This window comes from Zosterops lateralis (genome assembly GCF_965231275.1).
Source record: "Zosterops lateralis genome assembly, chromosome: Z".
Taxonomy (NCBI): domain Eukaryota; kingdom Metazoa; phylum Chordata; class Aves; order Passeriformes; family Zosteropidae; genus Zosterops; species Zosterops lateralis.
In genome coordinates this window covers 6,229,345-6,253,105 of record NC_139800.1, presented here as the reverse complement: position 1 = coordinate 6,253,105, position 23,761 = coordinate 6,229,345, and the positions used below count along the sequence as shown (strand labels likewise).

The window sequence follows — 23,761 nt, the reverse complement described above, 5'->3', positions numbered from 1 at the left end:
GCTACCAAATTTAATAAAGGTCTGAAACACACACATTTCCCAGTGTCTGACAAGATGCCTGGTCTACCTCAGCTAGCAGAGAGCTGCATGAGAGTGAGAAATGAGTATTTTATGCCATATCTTCTTTCTACCTTCCAATTAAGAGCCAACGAAACAGATTAAATAATCCAGTGTCAGAATTAAGAATAATGGATCAGAATAATCTTCTCTGTGCTGCCAATACACCTGCAGGTGCTGGTGAAGTTAAACAGCCTTTTTAATTATGTATTTACCATAGTACCAGGAGGCACTGTTATAATGTCTAAATGGAAAATTTTTTAGATGACTGCGTCTATCAGTTTATAATATCCATTTAACATGACTTGCTAGTGGCAACTTCAGAACTAACCTTGAAAATTGCCCTGAATTCTAATGGATTAGGAAAATGCTTGTTCTCTGTGAAAATGAGCAGGTCTGACAAATGCCAGACAAAAGCAATATGCAGCACAATACAGTCACATATCACATGGGTTATATTCATCCATACTCCCTCAAACTGATAGAAGATGCTCCTCTACTTCTTGCCAGTATAAAGCAAGTAATTTCAGTCCAGATGGACTGATATGAAGAAATTTGCAAACAGCCACTTTCACCTATCCTGAAAATACAGACCTTTGACACTATGGATGTAAAGCCAGTTTCACTTTACACCATTTTCTTAATTTTTCTACTTTATAGTATTCTCCCAACTTTCTGAATCCCCACACAAAGCTATATAAAAACACCTTTGTGCCTGTTAAACAGGTATCTGTGAGTCGTTGAAAACGCTTTGTCCATTACATGTTTATCCTGAGTAAAATTTTCTTGTTAAGCAAGAATAACTGGACATACAAAATGTGTCATCAAAACCTCTTGGGTTTTTTTCCTCCAGCAGGCCAGTAGATGCTGTGTAAACATGTTAGAGGTTTAGTAGAGTCAGGGAACAACACTTTCCAGTTAGCAGTATGGAAGTGCCCATCTAGCATTGTGAGTAGTAAGTAAAGTTGATCTGAGTGTAAAATCTGAGATTCCCTACTAAAAAAAAATTATTATGTATAGAATTTCTCTAAGTTACCCATAGTTCTGCTCACATAATAAATCTGTGAGTAACTCCTCCCAGACTCCTGTGGCCTTGTTGGTGGCATGTGAAACTACAAAATCTTATATTTATATTGTTGCCTTATATCAAGACCTTTTTCTATATAGGGCTCACAAAGCATTGTAAAATTAATAAGACTAAATGCAAACAAGAGACTTTATTATAAATGTCAGTAAATCAGAGTATCCTGGACAAACTTAACTACCATTATAGCTTTTGCTGGAAAAGCATTTGCATGAAGGGAAGATTTTAAGAAACATACATATGTCATATTTATGCATCTATTCTAGCAATGACTCTGTATTATTCCTTTGTAAGTATTACTTTGTAAGTATTTATTGTATAATACTATATAACCACTCTGATTTTGCATCAGCTATGAAATGTGATATGCAGTGATATTCTGCACATTTGAAACAATCATTAACTGATAGTTCAAACATGTGAAACAAGGGTGTACAACACTTGCGAACACTTCACAAACAAGTGAAACAAGTGAAAATTGGTGCATCCACCACTAGGAAAAAAATTACACCTTCAGTAAAATGTAGCCAGAGCAGATTAAAAATTATTTTTGTTCTATATTTCTCAGCACTAACATTCCCTTAAACAAGCCAAAGGTCTGGAACATGAAGCTATTTCAAATGGCTACTATAATAACATACAATTTTCTTTCAATTCTTCAACATACGGATAGTGTAAGATAAAAAGACAAGTCAAACTTTGAGAGGCTCAAAAATCCTTGATTGATTAAATTCAAGCATTAAATGCATAGGAAGATATTTACTCAGCTGTCATGATCAAGCCATTAAATAATGATTGGTCCATGTCTTAAGGAAGTTCATTAACACTTTCTCTGTGAAAATATTTCTCCTTCTTGACAAGGAACTCACACATTCTCTATTTCAATTCATAGCTCAGCACTTGATGCAAGATTCAAAGCTGGACAAAGAATGTGAAAGTTTCCCGATTATAGTGAACTCTGCTCTGCTGCAGAATTAACCAAACAGAGCCTTGGAAGAGAGTGCAACATCATATTTTAAATGTTCAGTTTGGCTAAAACTCTTTTGAATCATTGATTTAAGAGGTGATGTTTTGTCAACCACAGATCCCACGGTAATTGAGACAGGGAGGAAAAAGTGAAGGTGACAGCCAAATTAAATGTGTGAAATCGACATGGCCCTCAGGCTTTTCCTTTGGAAAGAATTTCTTTCTTTTGGCTACTTTTGTAGGATTAAACTGGTAAAATTACTGATCTGTGATAGGATAGGCAGAGCCAGAAAATAACCTGTCATAAGCAAAAAAGCAGCCCAAAGATTTTCGATTATTTTAGACAAAAAATCTGAGACAGATTTGAAGAAACCTACGAGCAATAATTATTTAACTTCAATTTTCTACGCAAATAAGTGGTACAAAAGGCTGGAGAGCAGCACCATGGAGGGAGGTGGAAGTCAAACATGAGTCAGCAGTGCTGTGACAGCCAGGAGGGCCACCCCTGTCCTGGGGACATCAGGCACAGCACCAGCTGGGCAAGGGAGGGGATTGTCCTGCTCTGCTCTGCTCTGGGGCAGCCTCACCTCCAGTGCTGGAGGCAGCTCTGGGTGTCACAATGTAAAAAAAGACAATAAACTATTGGAAATTGTTCAAAGCAGGGCAATGACAATGCTAAAGGGGAAGCTTTATGAGAAGTGGGTGAGGCCACTTGGTCTGTTCAGCCTGAAGGAGTCTGAGGGGTGACCTCACTGCAGCCTACATCTTCCTCACAAGCAGGAGCAGAGGAGCAGGCACTGATCTCTCTGGTGACAAGTGACACAACCTGAGGAGGTGCCATGAAGCTGTGCCAGAGAGGGTTTAGGTTGGATGCCATGAAAATGTTCCACTCCCAGAGGGTGGTTGGGCACCAGAAGAGGCTCCCCAGAATAGTGGTCACAGCACCAGCATGACAGAGTTCAAGAGGTGTTTGGACACTGCTCTCAGGCACATGGTGTGATTTTTGGGGCTGTTCTGAGCAGTGCAATGGGTTGGACTCAGTGATCCTCATGGGTCCTTGCAGTAAAGCTGCAGGCAGAAGCAATCTGAAAGAGGAAAAGGATTTGAAATGGGTCTATACATTCTCTTAATACTGGCTTCAATAAGGTTCTTTGGGAATAACATCATACTCAGAAAAGGAGGGCAGTTATGACCCACTTTAGATAGTGGTTTACCATGGGAGCCTGCACCAGCATAGAGGAATATATGAGTATACTGTATTTCATGAATGGTTCAAATCTGTGCTCCCAGTTCCTGTCTTGTCACAGTCCATGATGTTCCATGTGATACAGGTTTAGTGGATGTAATAACAGACACAATCATGTTGCATGTTCCTTCCAGTATCCCCTTTTTCCCTTCAGAAAACAAAACCAGACATAACCACCATTTTCACTGGTCCATATATTGTAACAGCTTGGAAATTATAAGGATCTGTCTCTTAATTTTTCTCCCTCAAAAAACTATGTTTGGAAGACAAGTGGAAAAAGCACTGCAGTAGGACTTTAATAATGTCATTTGCAAGAGAGCTCAACTGTACCAAAGGTGACCAGCATGCATGATGGCATGTGTATTTCTGGCATCTCCTTCTGAAAGAGTAAGACATTAATCCTACAGACCAATTTTCACCTTGTTCTGGAATATTTAGAATGCATTTCAGTGACTGCAGCTCTATTTCTAAATATTTCTATTGCTTCTTAAGATTTATTACTACTATTAACTGTAAGTGCAACAGACTCTCACCATGATTCAGTGAGAGTGAGATTCCTTAAAGGTAAATGTCTGATTTGGCTCTAATAAGTACTCTTTATCTAGATGCTTTTAATGTGATATAGATACCAGATCATATATAAGTATCTAACTTCTTTTGATATCTGCTCTCTCTTGCATAAAATATATACCTCAGCCAAATGTCCACATTAAAAAATTAGATATTAATCTATTTCCCTGAAGTAAAAAATATTTTTTAAAAATTCTTCAACATGGTTTCCATAATTTAAAAAAAAAGGATTTTCCCCTGGAATTTTCAAGTGTCTAAGAGTACATCTACTAGGTCAATGTAACAGTAAAAAATAGAGTAATAGAGCCTGGGTTTCCTTCATTTTTTGTCACTTGTGTCATAACAAAGGCAGTACCATACTGATAAACAGTAGACCCCCTCTCCCACTGTATTTTACATGTAACATGCAATAAATCTCATCCATCTCCAATGACCTAATATTTAACAAAAAAAGGACAATAATTTTATACACAGATAACTACTTACAGCAGCAGAAGGCATTTTACTCACTGTGGTATAAAGACAGTTTTGTGTCAATCTATTAAAATTCAAACCTCTTAACCAGTAAATAATCCCACTAGGCATGTAGATGCATGAATTTTTAAAAAATACGCCTGTCAATCTCAGGTTGTGTAGCCCTTTATTCACCAATATTTTGTCACATACTTCCAGGTTTCTGCCAGATTTCAGGAGGAGAACAAATCATTCAGGCTACATGTTTTTGCCTAAATTAATTTAGACATTAGTCTGTGTTTCAAACAGCAAGCCTATGTACAATCCATGACTTCTAACCCTCCTTTCCTTTAAAAGTTTACTGAAGTGTAACAGCTGCACATGTATTTTAGTCATAGGTAAATGGAAGTATCATACATTTGCAGACAACTAATCAGAAAAATTTTGGTTGGGAAGGACTTTTGAAGAGCTTTATTCCGACCTCTGCTAAAAGCAAGGTTGCCTTCAGAGCAGGATTATTTTGTCTCAGGCCATCAGTTTGTCACAAATAGAACTGGTCTGAAGCTGCACAGATAAATTCAGCCATAACAAGAAACCCAATTTGCCTAGCCTAGTTCATTAGTGCCTGGGTGAGCCATGACAGGTTAGATTCAATCTCAAACAGGGCACCCCAGCCAATCCCATTCAATCCTGAATGCAGACATGTCATTGGCCAGGGAGCTGGGCGGTGCTAAGACGCCGACCAATCAGATGTCCAAGTACAGGAATTTTGAAGCCCCTATAAAAGGGGGCACCCAACAATAAACTTTGGCTGTTTGTCACATGATATAAAAATCATGTGCCTGTCTCCAAACAGAGACCCTAACATAATATCAGTCAACTTTTGAAAATATACCAAATATCCCACAGATTCTCTAGGCAACATTCCCGGTGGCTGACCACCTCACTCTTTCTTAATTGTACCAGATGATCCCCAATTGGAACTTCTGATCTTTGTGCTCCTCTGAGAAAAAATTTTAATCCACGTTCACTACAGTTTCTCTCAATTTTGTTTCCAAATAATACAGAGAGATTTGCGTCAGATCTCTTTCCTCCACGCTAAAGAATCTGGGTCCTTTTGTTCCTTATGTGCTGTGCATTCCACTCCTCTTGTCACATTATTGGTCTTCTACTAAATCTGTCTGAATTTGTTAATTTCTCCTTTTTATGTGGCTCCACAAGAGGACTGAAAATCCAGCATGTGGGCTCGCTGTGCTGAGGACTGAAAATAATCACTCCTCTCTGCTTACTGGTCACTTTTGTCAACAGAGCTGCAAGGCACTGCTGTCCTATGTCAACTTGCTTCCTACTAAAAACCACAGATCCTTCAGCAGAGTTGTCTGCTATCCAGCATTTTAGTGACTAGCCTCTACTGGTGACTTGGGTTATTCTGTTCCAATGGAAGGATTTGTGTTCATCATTGATAAGTTTCAAGGAAGGTATTTGTTGAATGTAAAGTTGTTGATAATGATCACTGCAAAACCAGAATCAAATTAAATGGCAAAGATCTGGCAAGCCAGTACTTCTTTAAACTAAGAAGCAGGAAATGTCAGAGATCATTTGGTATTCTTAGCAGAGCTTATAAGCGCATTGCATCAGCTGCCAAACTTCAGGAGAGCACTTCTTTTCATGTAAAGAGAAAGAACTACGTGGATTAGAATTATGCTGGTTATGTTTGGTAGGTTTTAAGACAGAGTAGGGATGGGAAGCACTTTTATTAAAGCAGCTAATGTGCAAGTTAGTAATCACTGTAGAATTGGTAGGCTGTTGTCCCAGACTGAGAACTACTTCTGTCCAAAAGACCTAGTTATGTCAATATTCTTCTTTCTACAAATACTACACAAAATTGGATTATTAAATTCAGAAAAATAGCAGAAAGAAACTCTTAGATCAAGGTATTATTTGACTAATGTAGGGTTTCAGAAAATAATTTTATTTCTAAGGTAAGCTCTTTGTTGCTATTCATATTCACAGTACCAGCATTATCAGTGCAGTGATTTACCACAATACTTGAGTTTTATAGATGGAAGAAAATGTCTGTAGGTTGACTCATCAGCTAAGAATATCCTTTACATATAAAAATTATCTCTAGGTTTGTTGCTGCACTATGAACCTGTACCAAAGTCTTGACTAACACATAGGTTAATACAATGGTAAGACAGAACAGAGTAGAAGACTATTCAGCCTCAAGAGATCATTCAGACTAAACTTCATACAGAGACTCATACAGGAATTAAAAATAGACAAGGGAGACTATTAGAAATCTCTGAGGAGCAACTGGCCTCAGTAAAGGATGTCAGTCAGTGGATAAGAGTGCCTAATGGTACACATGCAAAAAATATTTAAATAAAATATTAAAAAATAACCACTAAATCCTGAGATGTTCAGATTTTTCCTACTGTTGAGCTGAACAGGCCTCCAAGCAACCTGATTTTGTTAAAGCTGTCCCTGCATATTGCAGGGAGTTTGGGTTGCATGAACATTTAAAGGTCCCTTCCAACTCAAACTGTTCTATGATTACATGATAAAGTACAAAAAAAAGGATGGAGGTGCCTGTCTGAAAAAGGTGCCAACTGATGCTGTGAAGATTGGCCTCATCACCAGCTGAGCAGCAGTCAGCCTGTATGTACTGCTAATAATGATGACAGCAGTGCAGCTGTCAGGGGTCCTACACACAAGGGTGAGCTCTTACAGGTCCCAAGGGAGAATCAGTGACAGGATGGTCAGAAGGAGCACAGCATCCTGAACAGGAATAGCTGGGAAAGACTAGCTTTGCCTAGCTTAGGAAAAATAATTTTTCAGTATTTGGGATTCAAAGATGCCGAGGAAATAAAAGGCCATGACAAAAATTTTACATTAAAAAACCCAAAAAAAACCAAAAACAAACCCCAAAAAACCTCAAGAACAATCTGAATGCAAAGACAGAGAAAAATTGGGTAGAAAAGTGTACCCAAATCCGAGCCCAGAGAATTAACCTAAAATCAGTCAGTTTCTGACTGATAAAACCAAAGAGAGAAGACACAAGAAGCAAGAAAAGAGTTAAAATAAAATCTTTAGGCCTGAGCCTACAACCTGTCTCATGAAGGTACTCTTGCCTCATAAGTGCCAGAAAGTCAAGAGGCCAGTGTGAATCCTCCTCCATCCAGGAGTTAGCAAGCACAGCCAAGTTATATGTACAGCAGGGACACATTTCTCTCATGCTTAGTGACATGTCACTATAATCCTGGCTAATTTAAGCTAATCAACTGTCCTTTTTTTAAGAAAACCACTTACTTGGCATGAAAAATGTATTGGTTTATTATTTAACTCAAAAGACAAGTGGAAGCTAATTCATGACATCAGCACACTCATTATGTTACTTTATAGGCTCTGAGATGTTGCTGGGGATCAATAAACTGTGATCTCAAGCTCATGGAAGGGTCAATAAAGAAGGATTTTGGGAAATTGTCCTTGTGAAAGTGAATTTTTAAAAAATAAAAATTGAACATGGAGATTCAATAAATATCATCAAATGGTTTTAATTAGCTCAAGTTCCCTAGTAAACTGTCATGGCATAATAGATGAGAAAACAGTTTTTACAACCAAATCAATGACCACTTTTTAAAAGACAAATTAAGATATTCTTAGTGTGTATATTGACAGTCTAGAAAATTGCCTGAAAAATAAATATTGTGTGTGTACTTATTTTACCTTACAACCCTTAGCATAGTCCTGTGACTTTAATATTCTAACAATATTAGAATCCTCTGGATTATGGAATTCTAATAATGAAAAAAAGAATTATGCTTGTCTGGAAGACCTCAGTTAGAATGTAATTATAAGCTGAAATCACAAGTGCAAAGTAATTGAAATGCATGGATGTGAGGACCCAGTTATGAAAACATATAAATGCTTTCACTAAGCATTCACTGCTACAATGAATATTTTGTATCAGTGGAATTAAGGTTATGCTGTCTGCAAGCAGTATATCTACTCTGTTTATAAGCCATATGTACATTGATGTATTGATGGCTTGCAGCTTATGATATATTTCTAGTAACAATGGGCCAGAAATACATTTTTTGGGTGAAATTATTGATAAAACAGTCACGTGTTGCAATGCCTTCAGTACATGCTGGGAAAGAAATTGCTTATCTCCATTCTTTCCTGCTTTTGTATGTTAATCTCTTAGTACATAATTGTTTGTTAATACCACAACAGAGAGGCTAGTTTTATATTATTGCAAAAGGAAGATACATTACAATTTCTATATTTTAGGCAAGAGAATACATTACTTGCACAGCTGAGTTTTCCGGAGCTGTTACTTTAATTTTGTCAACCGGCATCATTTATACACACACACACACACACATATTGAGGTATGAGATATGAGGTATTTAACAGCTTCTGTACCAAATTTAGTTAAATACAGAGTTATTCCAGTACATCTCAAGACAGCATCATAAGAACTCTAGTGACAGGAAAATCCTCAACCTTTTTGACAGGGGTCAGCCCCCAATAGGTGGATGTGAATACTCATGGCCCCTACTACTGTAGGGACAATACTCCCCACTGCCAATTCCAAACACCTTCATAATGTTTAATGCTGTTGTTTAGAAAGAATACTATTTGTAGAAAATACAGTGCAATATTAATTAACTGGATATTTGGGGTTATCCTTATATTTCATTGTCCTGGAAAACTTTTGACAGTTTCATTTGTTGAGGAAGGTGAATGCGGTAAAACAAGCAGATTTTTTTATTGTGCTGGTTTTGCATTGATTGAAGAAAGCTGTGGAAAAAACCAATTAGCAACTGACTTTAAATGTTGACAGCCTGATTAACCAACTAAATATGGGATACGCCTCTGGACTACACAGGTTAAAAGAAGACTTCTGGGAAAACCTCTCTTTTCTTTCAGTATGGTAACAGAAAACAGGGGCTGGCAGGGCTGGTCCCACTCCACCATGTGGCCCTCGGGCCTGGCAGGGTCTAGCAGGGCCCTGCCATTGCAGCAGTCCTGGTTGGATTGAGCCCAGGAGCTCCTGGGCACAGGGAGAGGAGAAAGAGAATGCCCTTGGCTGGATCAGACCTGAGTGGCTGCTAGCATTCTGCTGCTACGCCACCCTCCCCCTGCCAATGAGGCCCCAAGAGCCCTAGGTGGGTTGGGCAGCCCTTGCCAGGAGCCAGACTCCTTCCCTTCCCTTCCCTTCCCTTCCCTTCCCTTCCCTTCCCTTCCCTTCCCTTCCCTTCCCTTCCCTTCCCTTCCCTTCCCTTCCCTTCCCTTCCCTTCCCTTCCCTTCCCTTCCCTTCCCTTCCCTTCCCTTCCCTTCCCTTCCCTTCCCTTCCCTTCCCTTCCCTTCCCTTCCCTTCCCTTCCCTTCCCTTCCCTTCCCTTCCCTTCCCTTCCCTTCCCTTCCCTTCCCTTCCCTTCCCTTCCCTTCCCTTCCCTTCCCTTCCCTTCCCTTCCCTTCCCTTCGGACAGGAAGGACAGCTTGTGTTCAGCTGGGGCCCCAGGATCCTGGCACAGCCCCGGCGCAGCCTGATTTTACCACCTTCAGCCACTGACCAGAAGAATCATCGTGCCCTCTGCAGGCTGTTAATTCTTTCCTTGCACAGATGAAACTTGCAAAACATCAAATCCTCTTTCAGTGATAGAAAAGACAGAGTGGAGATACGTAGAGAGACAATATGAAGGCATCAAAGCCAGTGAAGGAAGAGTTACATCTTAGATGGAAGAGATGAGAAGATGCCTTGGTTTTAGGTGGGAAGTCCTCTGTGAGCTGTGGTAATGGACTGTGATATACTAGAATATCCCTTTAAATCATGGAAAAATATGTATTGGGGAGATGATAAGAATGTTCAGAGTGCAGATATTGGCAAAGGTATTTGTGATGGACTAAGGAAATATTGAAGTAGCTGTGATATTATGAGAAGCTTGAATAGAGAGAGAGAGAAATGAGATGAAAATGCTGATCTTCCACTAGAATGAGAAAAGATCTCTGGTCCAAAGATGGAGAAAAAGCTTTTGCTTTTGGAACTGTCCATCTTTAAAATGATACCCCATGAGTATGCATGACCCATATTGCAGCGGTGGGAGGCTGTGTAATATGGAAGGGACTTCACAACTGGAGATTCTTGGGCAGCTGCTTTTGTGAGAATTAAAGGCCACAAAAAGACTATTCTTGTCTTGTGGGAAGTTTCTACTGTAAACCAAGAGACTTCTCTCTCTAAATGAACTGATGAAAGACTATTTTATAAGTGGTAAACTGACTTAAGAATTCCAAGTTTTGTCTTTATATGTTGTCTGTGAGAAAGAAAAGAAGCCACTGAGGGAGAGGAGAAGTGTTTTAAAGATTTTATTCTGATTCTAATTTTTTTCTCTCTTGTAGTTTTGTTACCTATCTTTATACTCTTTTTAGTTTCAAGCCTGGTTTGGTTTTCTCCTAGTCTCATCTCATAGCAGAAAAAGTGTAAATATTCTAGTAGATACTCAAACCACTACAATCACTAATTTAAATATGGGGGTGAGATAAACAATTTTTGTTCTCGCAATATAAAAATTACAAAAATTATAAAATTGAGGGGTAGATTTTAAAGATATTGTCAACCGCCAAGGACTAGATGAAAAAAAGCAAGTTGGGCACTTTTCTAAGATGCAGTGTATGTTATTATCTGCACTGACTTTTTGACATTTATCTGGTGATACAGATTTGCATTTTTTTTGCTTCTCATCTTTCTTTAAGAAGTAGACTTGAAAGCTTACAGGTCCAAACATGACACATACAATTTTGGCATTTCGTGTAAACAAGCATTACAAAACAGATTATATGCATTCAGCCTCTTTAACCATCAAAACTTTAATAATTTTTTCCCTCCATTTTAAGTTTCATCACTGCCCTGCATATAGTATATACAGAGTAGTTCTAATAAAATATGCAAGGTAGTTCTAATAACAAATGGCAAAGAATAATGCGAAGGACACAGTAATCTGAGAAATCTTCACCTTCCACTTATGCTCCTGTCACCTGCAGGGAGGCTTAGAGATGTAACAGGGGGAGACTTCAGTCCACAGTATTGAAACCCAGAGAGCCAAGCTGCTGGTATCAATATGTCAGGAAACTGAGCAAAACTAAAATAAGATCTGTTGCAACATTACCACATGCTGCAAAGATGGAGGGTACAAGCAGAACATCTGCTAGAAAACAAAGGCTTCTAAATGTCTTATAAGAAGTCCTCCTTTTCTGTAGTAGTCTTCAGGCCCTTTGTAGGTCAATGCACCTCCTAAACCACAGTACATGATACTCCCTTGGAGATATGTTCTCCAAATGAGACAAGGCCCTTTATGTCAGGGTGAGGTTCTTTGGCTGATATGCAAATGTATCCCAGTTCTATTTCCCCAGTTTCCCCATTGGCCTCCCTGCCTCTTTCCCCCCTATATGACCCTTCCCTAGAATATTCTCCTTTGCTCGAGGCCCTGTTGGCCCTCATTTGGTGCAATCCTCCACCCCTGTTTCCCTACTGGCTTTCCTTGCACCTTACCCCAACTCTGCACCACTTTCTCCCTCAAGCTCCCTCAAGTTGGAGCTTGCTCTCAACTCCACCCCTGCTGCCCCATATATAAACCCTGGTCTCTCATGTGTGCCTTGTTTTCATCTCTGGACCCCTTCACATGTGGCTGGGATAGACCTTCTACATGGAACTCCGTATGAAGAACCTTCCTGCTTCTTTACTGTGGAGGGTTTACAGCTACCCAGTGTGTGTGAGTGCTTGTGAAGGTGTGCCTGTGATGCCGAGTGACTCCTTCACTGGGGACACTTCCAGAAGGCTGTGGCACCCACCACCTCCACCCACCATGATATCACTTATCTACACATATACATTCCATTTCCTGCTCTATCCCAATTGCCCAGGCTCCTACCTCTCCTCTTCCTTGGGGAACCCTTTCTACAACTTTTTTCCACAGGCCTTGCCCCATGAGAGCCTTGTTTTACCTGCTGTGCAAGTAAATGTGCTACCAAGGCACACAAGGGTGGTTAAGACTGCCTGTGTCCAACACCACGGGAAGGAACAGACTAGGGGATGAGACACAGCCCACCCCCATCAACAGAATGGACACAAAAAACACACCCCAGGCTCTTGTTCAATATTCTGTCACCCTCTTCCTAAGTAAACAGTATTCTCTTTGGATGGCTAGAGTCAGTGGTATAAAAGAACTAAAGACAAAAAGAGGGAAAGGGTATAATAATTTATAGCCTTTATAATAATATTAAAAATACAAATATTTTATAAATAATAATAATAATATAAATAATTAATATGATTTAAATAATAATTCCAGGCATTTTCATTGGAATTTTTTGAATTTTCCAGATTGAATTTTACCTCACCATTGCAAAGGTTCATATGTCACACAGTTGTATCATCTGCTCTTTATTATACCTGTATCATTTCAGCAGGACTCCAATTCTCCACCTGTGGGCTGGTTTTGTGGTTTTGCTTTGTTGTAGATTAGTTCATTTGGACATCTACCTTTGTATATGAGAACAAAATTTGTCCCTCTCCTTATTAAGTTTTACAGTGTAGTCTTTCTCTTTAGTGATTTATTTACTGGCTGAATAAGAACACAATCATCTAAGAAATAAAATCACAATATTAATTAAATTCTTAATTAATACAATTCATTTTAATATAAATAATTGTGTTGACAAATACGTATTTATTCTTACGGTAAGCAAACAATTTAATAGCAAAAGGACAGAATGAAAACTTCACTTACCAAGCCATCCTGATCCAGAATTGGGTATACACATATCTGTTTCGGCACTGGGCAACACAAATCCAACCACAAACACTTCAACACCATCAGCCATTAGGGCCATTCCCAACACAAAGAAGAGGGCCCACTGGAAACGACCATGGCCACATTCTTGAATTATCAATTCATATTGCTGTGCTAGCTCTTCTTCATCAGCTTTCCTTTCTGTTTCCAGTTCATGACGGTCCTTGTACTCATCACGCATAGACTGACCTAAGGCCACCATGTCATTCTTACCCTGCCCCATGTTGGGGATTCCCTGATACTCCCCTTCATAAATTTCATCATCTTCATCATGTCCTTCAGTTGCTTCACTTGATCCTTCATCATCATTAGCTTCTACACCATAATTTCCTCCTTGGCCATAGTAATCATCATCATCTTCCTCATCCTGGAATCGATTGTAGGACCTCTGTGTGTAGCCATCCTGAGCTTTGTCAACTGCTTTATTCACTTTTTTCACTGCTTGCCTCTTCACCTCTTTAGCAATATCTTTGGCCCCTTTCACTAGTGAAGTCCTGTCTTTGTATGTGTCCTCCATCCTGTATCAAAGGACTGCTGTTAAGTTGCAAAGGCACCTGCCAAATATTGTTTGGAATGTCTATTGCGTGCTGGACATCAGTGGAAAAAGCTCAGGTACAAGTGAAGCTGTAATGTTCAACCTGTAAAATATAAGAGGAAAAAAGCTTATAGTTCACTATTTTTAGATGCCTCTTCACACTGATGCAGAATCATCCCAATTTTACTTGAGCACTGGAATACAACGAATACAAGGCTTTCAAACATAAAATCCTGTATTTTCTTCAGGGATACAAATGCCACAGGTAACAAGTAAAATATGCTGAAGATAAATTTAATATCTCTATCAATCTTCAGAATTTAATTTTTTACTCTCTAGTCTCAGATACCACGTTTTATTCTGAAAGAAACCAAGCAATTCCATGCATCATACAAGATATTGGGTAAGCTACAAATACTAACCTTTCTCTCAGTGAGTTACCATGAAATATCTCTCTAGCCTTCTATTTAAAACAAACCCTGTAGGAAGTTGGTATTCCTCCAATCAGTACCAGTGTCTTAAAGCTGACTGAATTTGGCCAGTGCATTCACAGTGCATTCACACCGAGTGGTAGCAATATGAAATCCCACCCTAAAAAATTCAGTGCAGGGAGCTGTGTGGGCAGAAGTGGTGGCACTTTCACACTTTGGAGATTCCCGATACCTGAGTCATGGGCAAGCACATTCCTTTCTTCCCTATCCATACTCACAGTAGGGGCAGAGTGTATATTATCAGCTAATGCATCTCTGAGTGTGTTAGTCCAGCATGAGTTCTCCCTAACAGAGCTGAGTGAAAGCACTAAGATATTTTGCCCCAGCTCTTCTCCCTGCTCCCCTGCTGCATCCTTTCCATCTTGTGCAGCCCCAAGGTCACAAATGCAGACACAATGAGTCAAGAGCAGTTTGCCTATTAGGCTGAAGACTAACCATTCCCTTCTCTGTGCAGTTTTCAGGCACATCTGTGAGACAATTTGCTCCCCACACATCTGCAGTATCATTAGGGGCAGGAGTAACAAATGGCAGCAGCATGCAAGCATACAGAAGGAAGAAATGCAGGATCATTCTTTGGCAACAGTCTGGAGTTAGAACAGCTAAAATCAATTACAAAATTGCACCATTACTCATGTGTCTAAAGTCAAAGGAGTCTGTGTGTGTGTGTGTCTGTGTGTGTGTGAATCTGGACACTGCAACAGATTGTAGAAGCCTCCCCTCTGGGAAAAAGCAGGCTACAATTTTTTAGCAATGCTTCTAAGAAAACACTGTCTGCTTCCAGCTTGGGGGAAAGGTTATTTTTAACCATGATCATTTTAATGATCTATTTTCCAGCATTACCTCAGAAAAACTGCTGTAATACAACTAAGGAGGCAGTGAGATATGATGCAGGAGTAAAAATAGATGGAAATTTCTGAAGCTAATCTTATTACCCTTTCTAAAGCAGTGTGAACTGCCCTCAGAGATTTATGGGAGAAGACCAAGGAATAGTTTTGAGAAGTTGTCTTTTTTACTCATTCTATTGCATATACTCTCTCCAAAGGTATACTCCAGACATGAGTTTTAGGACAGATAGTGTTTTGAGGCATAGGAAAAACTACAGACTGTATTAGATAAACAAAGGATGTGATGTACTTCTGATACAAGAAAGTGAAGCCTACAATCACATAGACATGACTTTAGAAGCTAAAAGCTATTTCCCTACCTTTTTAATAATAGAAATTCACCTACAGTAAAAAAGTCCTTATTTTTAGTATCTTCCCCTAGATTAATTTCGTACACTTTGAATGTTTCTCAAAGAAATCAGATGTGATGGCAGTATTCAACTATTAATGGGAACTGGAGCATTTACTGGAAGAGAAATGCAGCCTTAAAAAAGCCCTAATGTAATATTTATGACTGCAAACTGTAGCCTGACTTTAGGTACATGATGATCCTTTTAAGTAGGTCATCCTGGTGAATTTTTTATGCCAAGGCAGTTTCTCTAATTACAGCTTTTCAGTTTTCAAGGTGCTCTGTAGAAATTGACGTTACCTTTGTGTGCTGAATTAGGTATCTGATCCTTACCTGTGTGTGGTCACAGTATCTACTAGCTGTTACTGAACATGCAGTGCATCAAAACATTCACTGGATCTGCTAAAGCCTTCTACAAATACTTTCAAGAAATTCAGTAACTTCTAACAGGTACTTTTCTTGATGTTAATGCGTACAGTGTGTTCCTAGATTTTAGATAATTTTACACTGTCCCATTTAACCAAAATCTGAATTCATCTAATTCTTAGACTGATATATATTTCTTTTTGTTTTTCCAGTAAGGGTTTTCAGTTGTCAAATTCCCTATTAGTACAGGGTGTGTATGTGTGTGTATATATATCTCAAAGAAAGCAGGAGTTTAGGAATACCAAATGAACAAAGAGTCTAAGAATCAGCTCTGATAAAACCATGTTTTCTGTAGTACACCTAAACTGTGAGTCAAACAGACTAAAAAAATAAATATTTGCAAACTTGTAAGTAACTGACTTTATGCTGGAGTTTGTGGTAAACCAGGTACATCAACAAGGAATTTCACCTGTTCAAACTCATTAAGAGCAAACTCTGCCATCAAAAACGTGCAGATAGAGCAGAATTTCTCACTGAGAAGAAATCAGAAATGTCTCTCTATATTGCTTAAGTTTCCAAGCAAAATGTTTAATCTGAACACTGTTTTTTTTAAACAGCTTCGCTTTCTCAATGAACTGAAATCTGTGCCTTAAGGTGATAAATACAAAGAGGAATGATTTACAGCCCATGCATGATAGCTTCCCACCCTTCCAATTATGTTGGACTGATTACTACAAGTAAGTAACTGGAAAGTCTGAAAGAGTAAGGATTAATGACTACCTGAGTAGCATAAAGCAGCAAAAGCAGAGATGGTAGTCTAGCTATATACTCTTCTCCGTACCAACCAATTCATCCAACATGTTTGCTGACTTTCACTAAAGCAAACACCACATTCTTATTCAATTCCTTAAATTAAAACCAAAAAAAAACCCTCCCAGGAAACAGAAATATCCCTTCAGGAAACACCTACAAAAACATTTTGAGGAAAAATACTCAAAGATGCATACACAAAATAAAAATAAAATTGTTATTTTGCTCTAATATTTATTGTAATATTTATTATTTTCCATTCTGTTACATCCACATAGCTCAGTATTTCAGTATATTTAGCATTCTATAGATGAACAGTTATTTGTACATCTGGTACAAATAACATAAAGGTTGGACATTTCAAAATAAATTAGTGAGATCACATAAATATATAAATCTATGACAAGTCAGAAAACTCATTCCCACAAAGATTTAATCTTTGCTTAACATAAGCTGTGAGAAGATTCACTGGGTACTCCAAAAAGTGATATTAACTATATGCATATAAGACAATAAAGTCTTCAGAACAGATCTGGAAGTCACACTCAATTGTGCATACTCTTGGGAATTTTGTAGAGCTTCTTTTCTGCTTTTCTCTTGAATCTGTAATGCCTTTCCAAAGGAAAAAAAAAATAGTAAAACTGATTTCTAATCAAAGTTGTTGTCTATTTAAATTAGTATTTTTCTTGTAATTTTGATTCTCTTTTTCTACTTTTTTTTTAAATTATCAAAGATGGATACAGGTGGTTTGTGTTTTTCAAGTTTATCTGTTGCTAGAAATTAGTCATCATGTGAAGAGAGAATCTTTGGTTAGATCATAACTACTTCCAATTTTATTACCTTGTCAATGATTTTATTTTCCAGCTTAAAAATAGGCACCTGAACTGTGTTATTTCACAAACAGAAGATGCCATTGTTTTGCAAGCATTCTCAGTAATTAAGAAAATAAAACAGCCCACGCTTGCATTCACAGGGACACCTGCAAACTTCCTCCTCATCTCTTCATGTGCAAAGCCATTTGTTTATTTTTCCAGAGTAGTATTTACTTCAGTATGACCTAATAAAGAATAGATTCCTCAACACAGGGCATTTATTTATAGAGGTATTCATGTATTTAAAATAAATAAGAGCTGGCATCAAAGCTTGTGTGAAGCAGATTCATTTTGGGTAATGTAGCAGATTAAAAGTTTCTATATTTTAAGAAATTTTCTCCCTCTCATGTTGAGAGTCACACATACCCAGGCTGCACTCTGCTAGCTCAAGCTGCAGGAGACAGAACTGTGTATAATACTGCAAGGCTGCAGTGCCACTGCCAGTGGCAGTCCCAGCACTCTCCCTGTTTGGGTGGTGTTTTCACCACTTGTCCTGTACCAGCACCCTGTCACTGCATCCTCTTTGCAGACACCACACACGTATGCATGATGATCATGGGAATTCATTTATCTGGTACACATCAACAATCCTGAGCTCAGCAGAAACAGGGTTTTCATGGTACACTGCAATCTCTTTTTTCCCCATTTCATTACTTTCCTTCCTCATTAAACCAGCAGAGATAACCATTCCTGCACCATATGCTCTGTTTGCCCAGTTCCTCTAAAACTATTTAACTAATTTAGCTAATTAGAACAAAGCAAGTGGAATTGCTTTTAGCTTGTTTTTACTTGCAATTTGATAATCTTTATCAGAAAAATGAACATATTTGCCTGAAAGCAAAATGTATGTGGACATACGCCTCCAACAAAAAAATATTGCCTTTAACTACCTCTTCGAGCCTTAAAGTACCACCAAAAAGAAATAACTCTAATGATTCTTTCCTTATAGTGCTTCTGACCACAGGCCTAATTCTTCCCTGCTTAGAGCTGGATATATAAGCAATGAAACCAGGATCTGCAAAAGCTCTCCTCTAAGCAAGACAAACTGGAAATCTAACAATAAGATGAAATCAGACCACCTAAGACAATGAAATCACAAACCCAAGACACAAGCAATAAATTCTGTCCAGTGAAAATCAGGAAATCTTAAGTGAATTATCAGTGATAAAATTTCAATAATATTCAAAAAACAAATCCTCCAAGAAAGGCAGAGTGGAAAATTATAGGTACAAAGTTAGGAGGTGGGGCATTCTTCACTTTATACTTCCACTATATTAGTCCTCCAAGTGTTACTTCTAAAATAAAGTAAAATTTCTCTAAATATATTTCTAAATATCTTTATAAATATCAAGGAATATCTTGAAGACGGGTGATACAATGCTGGGAAATTTTATGAGCACCATCCTACAGTGGAGTGGTCCTTTCCTTGATTTTTTATTTAATCAAGAGCTTTCTTTCCTAGGAAAAGAGGACTGAAAAAAGTGTTGGATATGCTTTGAGATGTCTTCCTGTCTTAACTGTTAACAGAGATTAGCATATACAAAGAAAACTTTGTTTGTCCTTTTTTTTTTTAGGTTTTTTGGGGTTTGTTTGTTTGTTTGTTTGTTTGTTTTTTTAAGTCTAATGCTTATTGGTTGTTTTGCCATACTGTATGTAATTACCAGATTTTTGATTGCTTTTGTCAATTTTGCAATCAGTTCTGCTCACTACTTGGCTACTTCAAGTTTCTACATATTTTTACTTGACAAACACTAAAAAAAGAAAAAAGCATTCTCATTAAAGACAAGGCAGGATCATTTAAATGTTTTTCCAACATTTTGATTTTAATTTTTTCTTTGAATACCTTTTTATGCTTCCTGTGGGCTTCTTCAGTGAATAAGTGTCCCCTTCCAGTCACTTTGCTATTCACTCAAAGCACATATTTTTTCCAGTATCTGTGTTGAGTGGTGGTTAGCACAAGTTGAATTTATCAATTTGTTCAATAATTGACAAGAATCACACCTCATGCAGCCTGAATGACATAAGCTAAGTCTCACCAGTAGGAATCGTGAGATTTCATACTCTACCCACATTATCTGAATGACTACCCAAATCTTAGGAAAGTTGAAATTTCATTATTTTTAAAATTTTCTTTTTTAACCAAACATTTTCGAGCATATCTCTGCACTTTTAAGACTGCCTCAGAAGTAGAAAGAAAATTGTAAAAGAAAATTGTTCCCTCTAAAGCCAAGGGCTATCTCCCTTCTCATATCTACTCCCCCTGAAAATTCACTTTCATCATCAGTGCTTCCAATATATTTTGTAATTTTCAGTTGTCAGAATCACACTGGAAAGCATCACCCTGCATTTCAGTAATGAGGGAACAGCACAAAGCAGTTGGACAAGCAAGTTTTCATTGAGCAATGTCAGCAATAAAGCAAAACAAAACAAAAAAACAAAAAAAAAAAAAAAAAAAACAAAAAAAAAAAAAAATAAACAAACATAAAACACCAAAACAAATAAGCAAACAAAAAACCCTCTGCCAAAAGCACACCAACTAGCAATTTCTGTCTTGTATTTGCAAATGCCATGTTTGCTGCTGTACAGGAAGCAGACGAATCTTCTCTGAAAGTAAAGACCCACCAGCAGCCATGAATCATTTGAGATCAAAAGAAGGCAGAAAAAGATTCTACTCACAAGGAAGAAGAGGGAAACCTGGTGATACGTATATATTAAAGAAACATATTTTAAAAGCACCAAGATTGAAATTCTAAGAACAATTAGCCAAGGAGTCGTATCCTGGAAGTAAAATAAGAAAGTAACACACAGTGGAAATCCTCCAGAGAATAAAATCTGCAAATGCAACAGGACAAGCCTCGAGCACTGAAGCAGCCATTTCTGAAATTGCTTTGCACAAATCTGTGATGTGCAGGTACTGTGAAACAGCAACTGTACAAACATCAGACTGAAAGATGCCACAGAATAGCAATGGAGCTCAGGGAAAACTTGGGAAGGTAGAAGGACATCTTGTAGGGAGGGCAAGCTGTATTACAAGCTGGAATTACATGTCTTTCTTCCTGAAATAAAAGAGGCAAGCATTCTTCATATTTTAGGAGTAAATACAGGGTCACAGCCTCAGATCCCACTGGGAAAAACTGTCTGAAAGCATTTAGCTTTTCATTCTGCTGACTTTCTACTGGGGCACATCATTCCTGTGCCTGCAGATGAGAGTCTAAAGTCTCTTCTCAGTTCTGCCAGTTCTGTCTTTATCTGAGGGTGGTCTATATTGGCCTCCACATGGGGAATCAGCTGCTGTGCTCAATAAACCCTGGTAAGAGAGTAGTGGTTGTTCAGCATAATGTTGAAAGGTACTTGAACATCCTGGTTTTCCCATCCATACTCCCTTCCAGTAACTTTGCTATTCACTCAAAGCACGTATTATTTTTGCTTTAACATCTGTTACTTTTTATTATTTGTAGCAGGATATGAAAAATTGGCAAAAAAAATCCTTTTTTAGAATTCCTCAGGTCTCATTTTCTTTGCTGCGTTTTTAGGATGGTGGTTGCTGAACTTTATACTTCAGTTTTGTTTTTCTGTTTCACAAGCTTTGCAGTAGACTGATGTTACATCTAAGAATCCCAAGCATTCATGTCGACCTGCTCCTCTTTCAGTGTAAGATTACCTTTCTTGAGCAAACAGACAAACCATATATAATGCTCTTTATGACTGAAAGCCCATTTCCTCATTGACCCTCAGACAAAATCCTTATCAAACTATGTCGTGAGGATAAATGCTAGAACCAAGAATAACATAATAAGCTTTTCTGGTGAGGGATTGCTTCAACTATGGAATCTGAGAAGAAACTGAGCATACATCAATTTGACCTAAAAAAGCAAGGTGAAAAAGAGAGAAATTCTAGGTGAAAATTAAAACTAAATGAAAACATGAAACACATGAATCAGACTAGCTTAAAAAAACCCAAGCCAATTCTTACAGGTAAAGATATGTTTAATTCTATTAATATACATATATAGTTAATATATCAGGCAAACACATGCTTACATAGAATGAAATCACAGAATCAAATGAACATGTCAGACAGTCAGACATCTTGTCCAATCTCCCAGTTTAAGCTGGGCCATCCCAGAACACATGGCACAGGATTGAACCCAGATGGTTCTGGAATATCTGCAGTGGGGGAGACTCCACACCCTCTCTGGTCAATCTGTTCTAGGGCTCAGTCACCCATGCAGTAAAGAAGTTCTTCCTCATGTACAGGTGGAATTTCCTGTGCATCAGTATCTGCCCATTGCCTCTTGTTTTACTGTGTGGCAGTGCTGAGAGGAGCCTGGTCCATCCTCCTGGTACCACCCCTTCATATAGTGATATAGATTGATAAGATCCCCTCTCAGTCCTCTCCAGGCTGAAGAGTCCCTGTTCCATCAATAAGGGGAACCTCACTTGGAGCATCCAGTCCCTTCATTACCTTTGTAGCCCTCCACTGAACTCACTCCAGGAGCTCCATGTCTCTGCTGTCCTGAGGAGCCCAGACCTGGACACAGCACTCCAGGTGAGGCCTCACCAGGGCTGAGTACAGGGATGGGATCCCCCCTTCCACCTGGCAATGCTCTTCCTAATGTCCCCAGGATTCCATTGGCCTTTTTGGCCACCAGGACACGCTGCTGGCTCATGGACAGCTTGTTGTCCACCAGGACCCCCAGGTCCTTCTCCTCAGAGCTGCTCCCCAGCAGGGCAGCCCAAGGCTGTGCTGATGCCTGGGGCTGTTCTTCCCCAGGAGCAGGACCCTGCACTTGCCTTTGCTGAATATCAGATGGTTCTCCTCTGTCCATCTCTCCAACCTGCCAAGGTCCTTCTGAAGGGCTGCATATTTCATGTTTCAAGGATGACAACACCACTGTCTCCCTAGTCTGTCCTTCCTAAGCAGCATGTAGCCCTTTGTGACAACATTCCAGTCGTGTCAGCTGTCCCACCATGTCTCCTGCAACACAGCAAAGATCAAAGCTCTGCAACTGCACACAGATAAAGACCTCTAATTGCTCCTGCTTGTTCTCTATACTGTGTATTTTAATGTTGTAGTTTAACTCCAGCCAGCAGCCACAACTCACACAGCTGCTCACTCACTGCCCTGCTGGCAGGACTGGGAAGAGAATCAGAAGAGTAAAAGCTGGAGAACTCCTGTGTTGAGATAAGGACAGTTTAATGAGGAGAGAAAAGGCCACGACACAAGCAAAACAAAACAAGGAGTTAATTCACTTCTTCTGTGGGCAGGCAGGTGTTCAGACATCTCAAAGAGAGCAGGGCTCCTTCCCACATAATAGTTACTGAGGAAGACAAATGCCATCAACTCCAACTGTTCTCTCCACTCCTTCTTCCCCCCTCTTTTTATACTGAGCAAGATGTCATGTGGTCTGTTGGGGTCAGCTGTCCTGGCTGTGCCTCCTCCCAGCTTAGTAACAAATCATAAGGAACAACTAACTCTAGATAGAAGAAAATCACAAGTTCATACACACACAAAAAAAAAATGCTTGATGGATGTATTGGTCTTATGTGGTAAGGTTTCTGTAGCAGAATGGCTACAGGGTTGACTTCTGTGAGAAGCTTCCAGCAGCTTCTCCCATGTCCAACAGAGCCAGTGCCAGCTGGCTGGAAGATGGATCCACTGCTGGCCAAACAGAGCCCACAACAGTGATAGTTTTAGCACCTCTGGGATAATGTGTTTAAGAAAGAAGGAAAAAGAAAACTGCAGCTGAAGAGCAGTGGAGTTAGAACCTGTGAGGGGAACAGCTCTGCAAGCACCAAGGTCAGAGGAGAAGGAGGGAGAGGAGGTGCTCCAGGCACTGGAGCTGAGATCCCCCTGCAGCCCATGGAGGGGCAAAGATCCATCTGCAGCCCATTGAGAAGCCCACACTGGAGCAGGTGGATGCCACCTGCTGTGATCAGATCTGTGAACACATAGAGGAGTCTCCTGGCAGGACCTGTGGGCTCTCTGATAAAAGGAGCCCATGCTGCAGCAGATTTACACCAGGATTTGTGACCCCATGGGGCAACGGTGCTGGAGCAGCTTGTGGAAGACTGCAGCCTTTTTTACTTATGTAAAAAAGAAGTTTGTGAACTGTCTCCCATGGGAGGAGCCCCACACTGGAGCACAAAGAGTGTGAGGAGCATCCTTTCCCTCCCCACAGAAGAAAGGAGTGGGAGAGAAAACACTGACTGAAACTCC

The 23,761-nt window shown here is 39.2% G+C and overlaps 1 protein-coding gene across 1 annotated transcript in view; it reads right to left on the bottom strand.

Annotated features, from left to right (window-relative positions):
• The window catches only part of SV2C (synaptic vesicle glycoprotein 2C), a gene marked incomplete at both ends in the record, with an annotated part of 80,208 nt that extends 66,457 nt beyond the window's left edge, over positions 1-13,751 (bottom strand). Inside the window, one exon of the mRNA XM_083884415.1 lies at positions 13,168-13,751. Within this exon, the coding sequence (XP_083740541.1) occupies positions 13,168-13,751 (584 nt within the window). The remainder of the gene's footprint in view (positions 1-13,167) is intronic.
• Between the last annotated feature and the right edge of the window lie 10,010 nt (positions 13,752-23,761).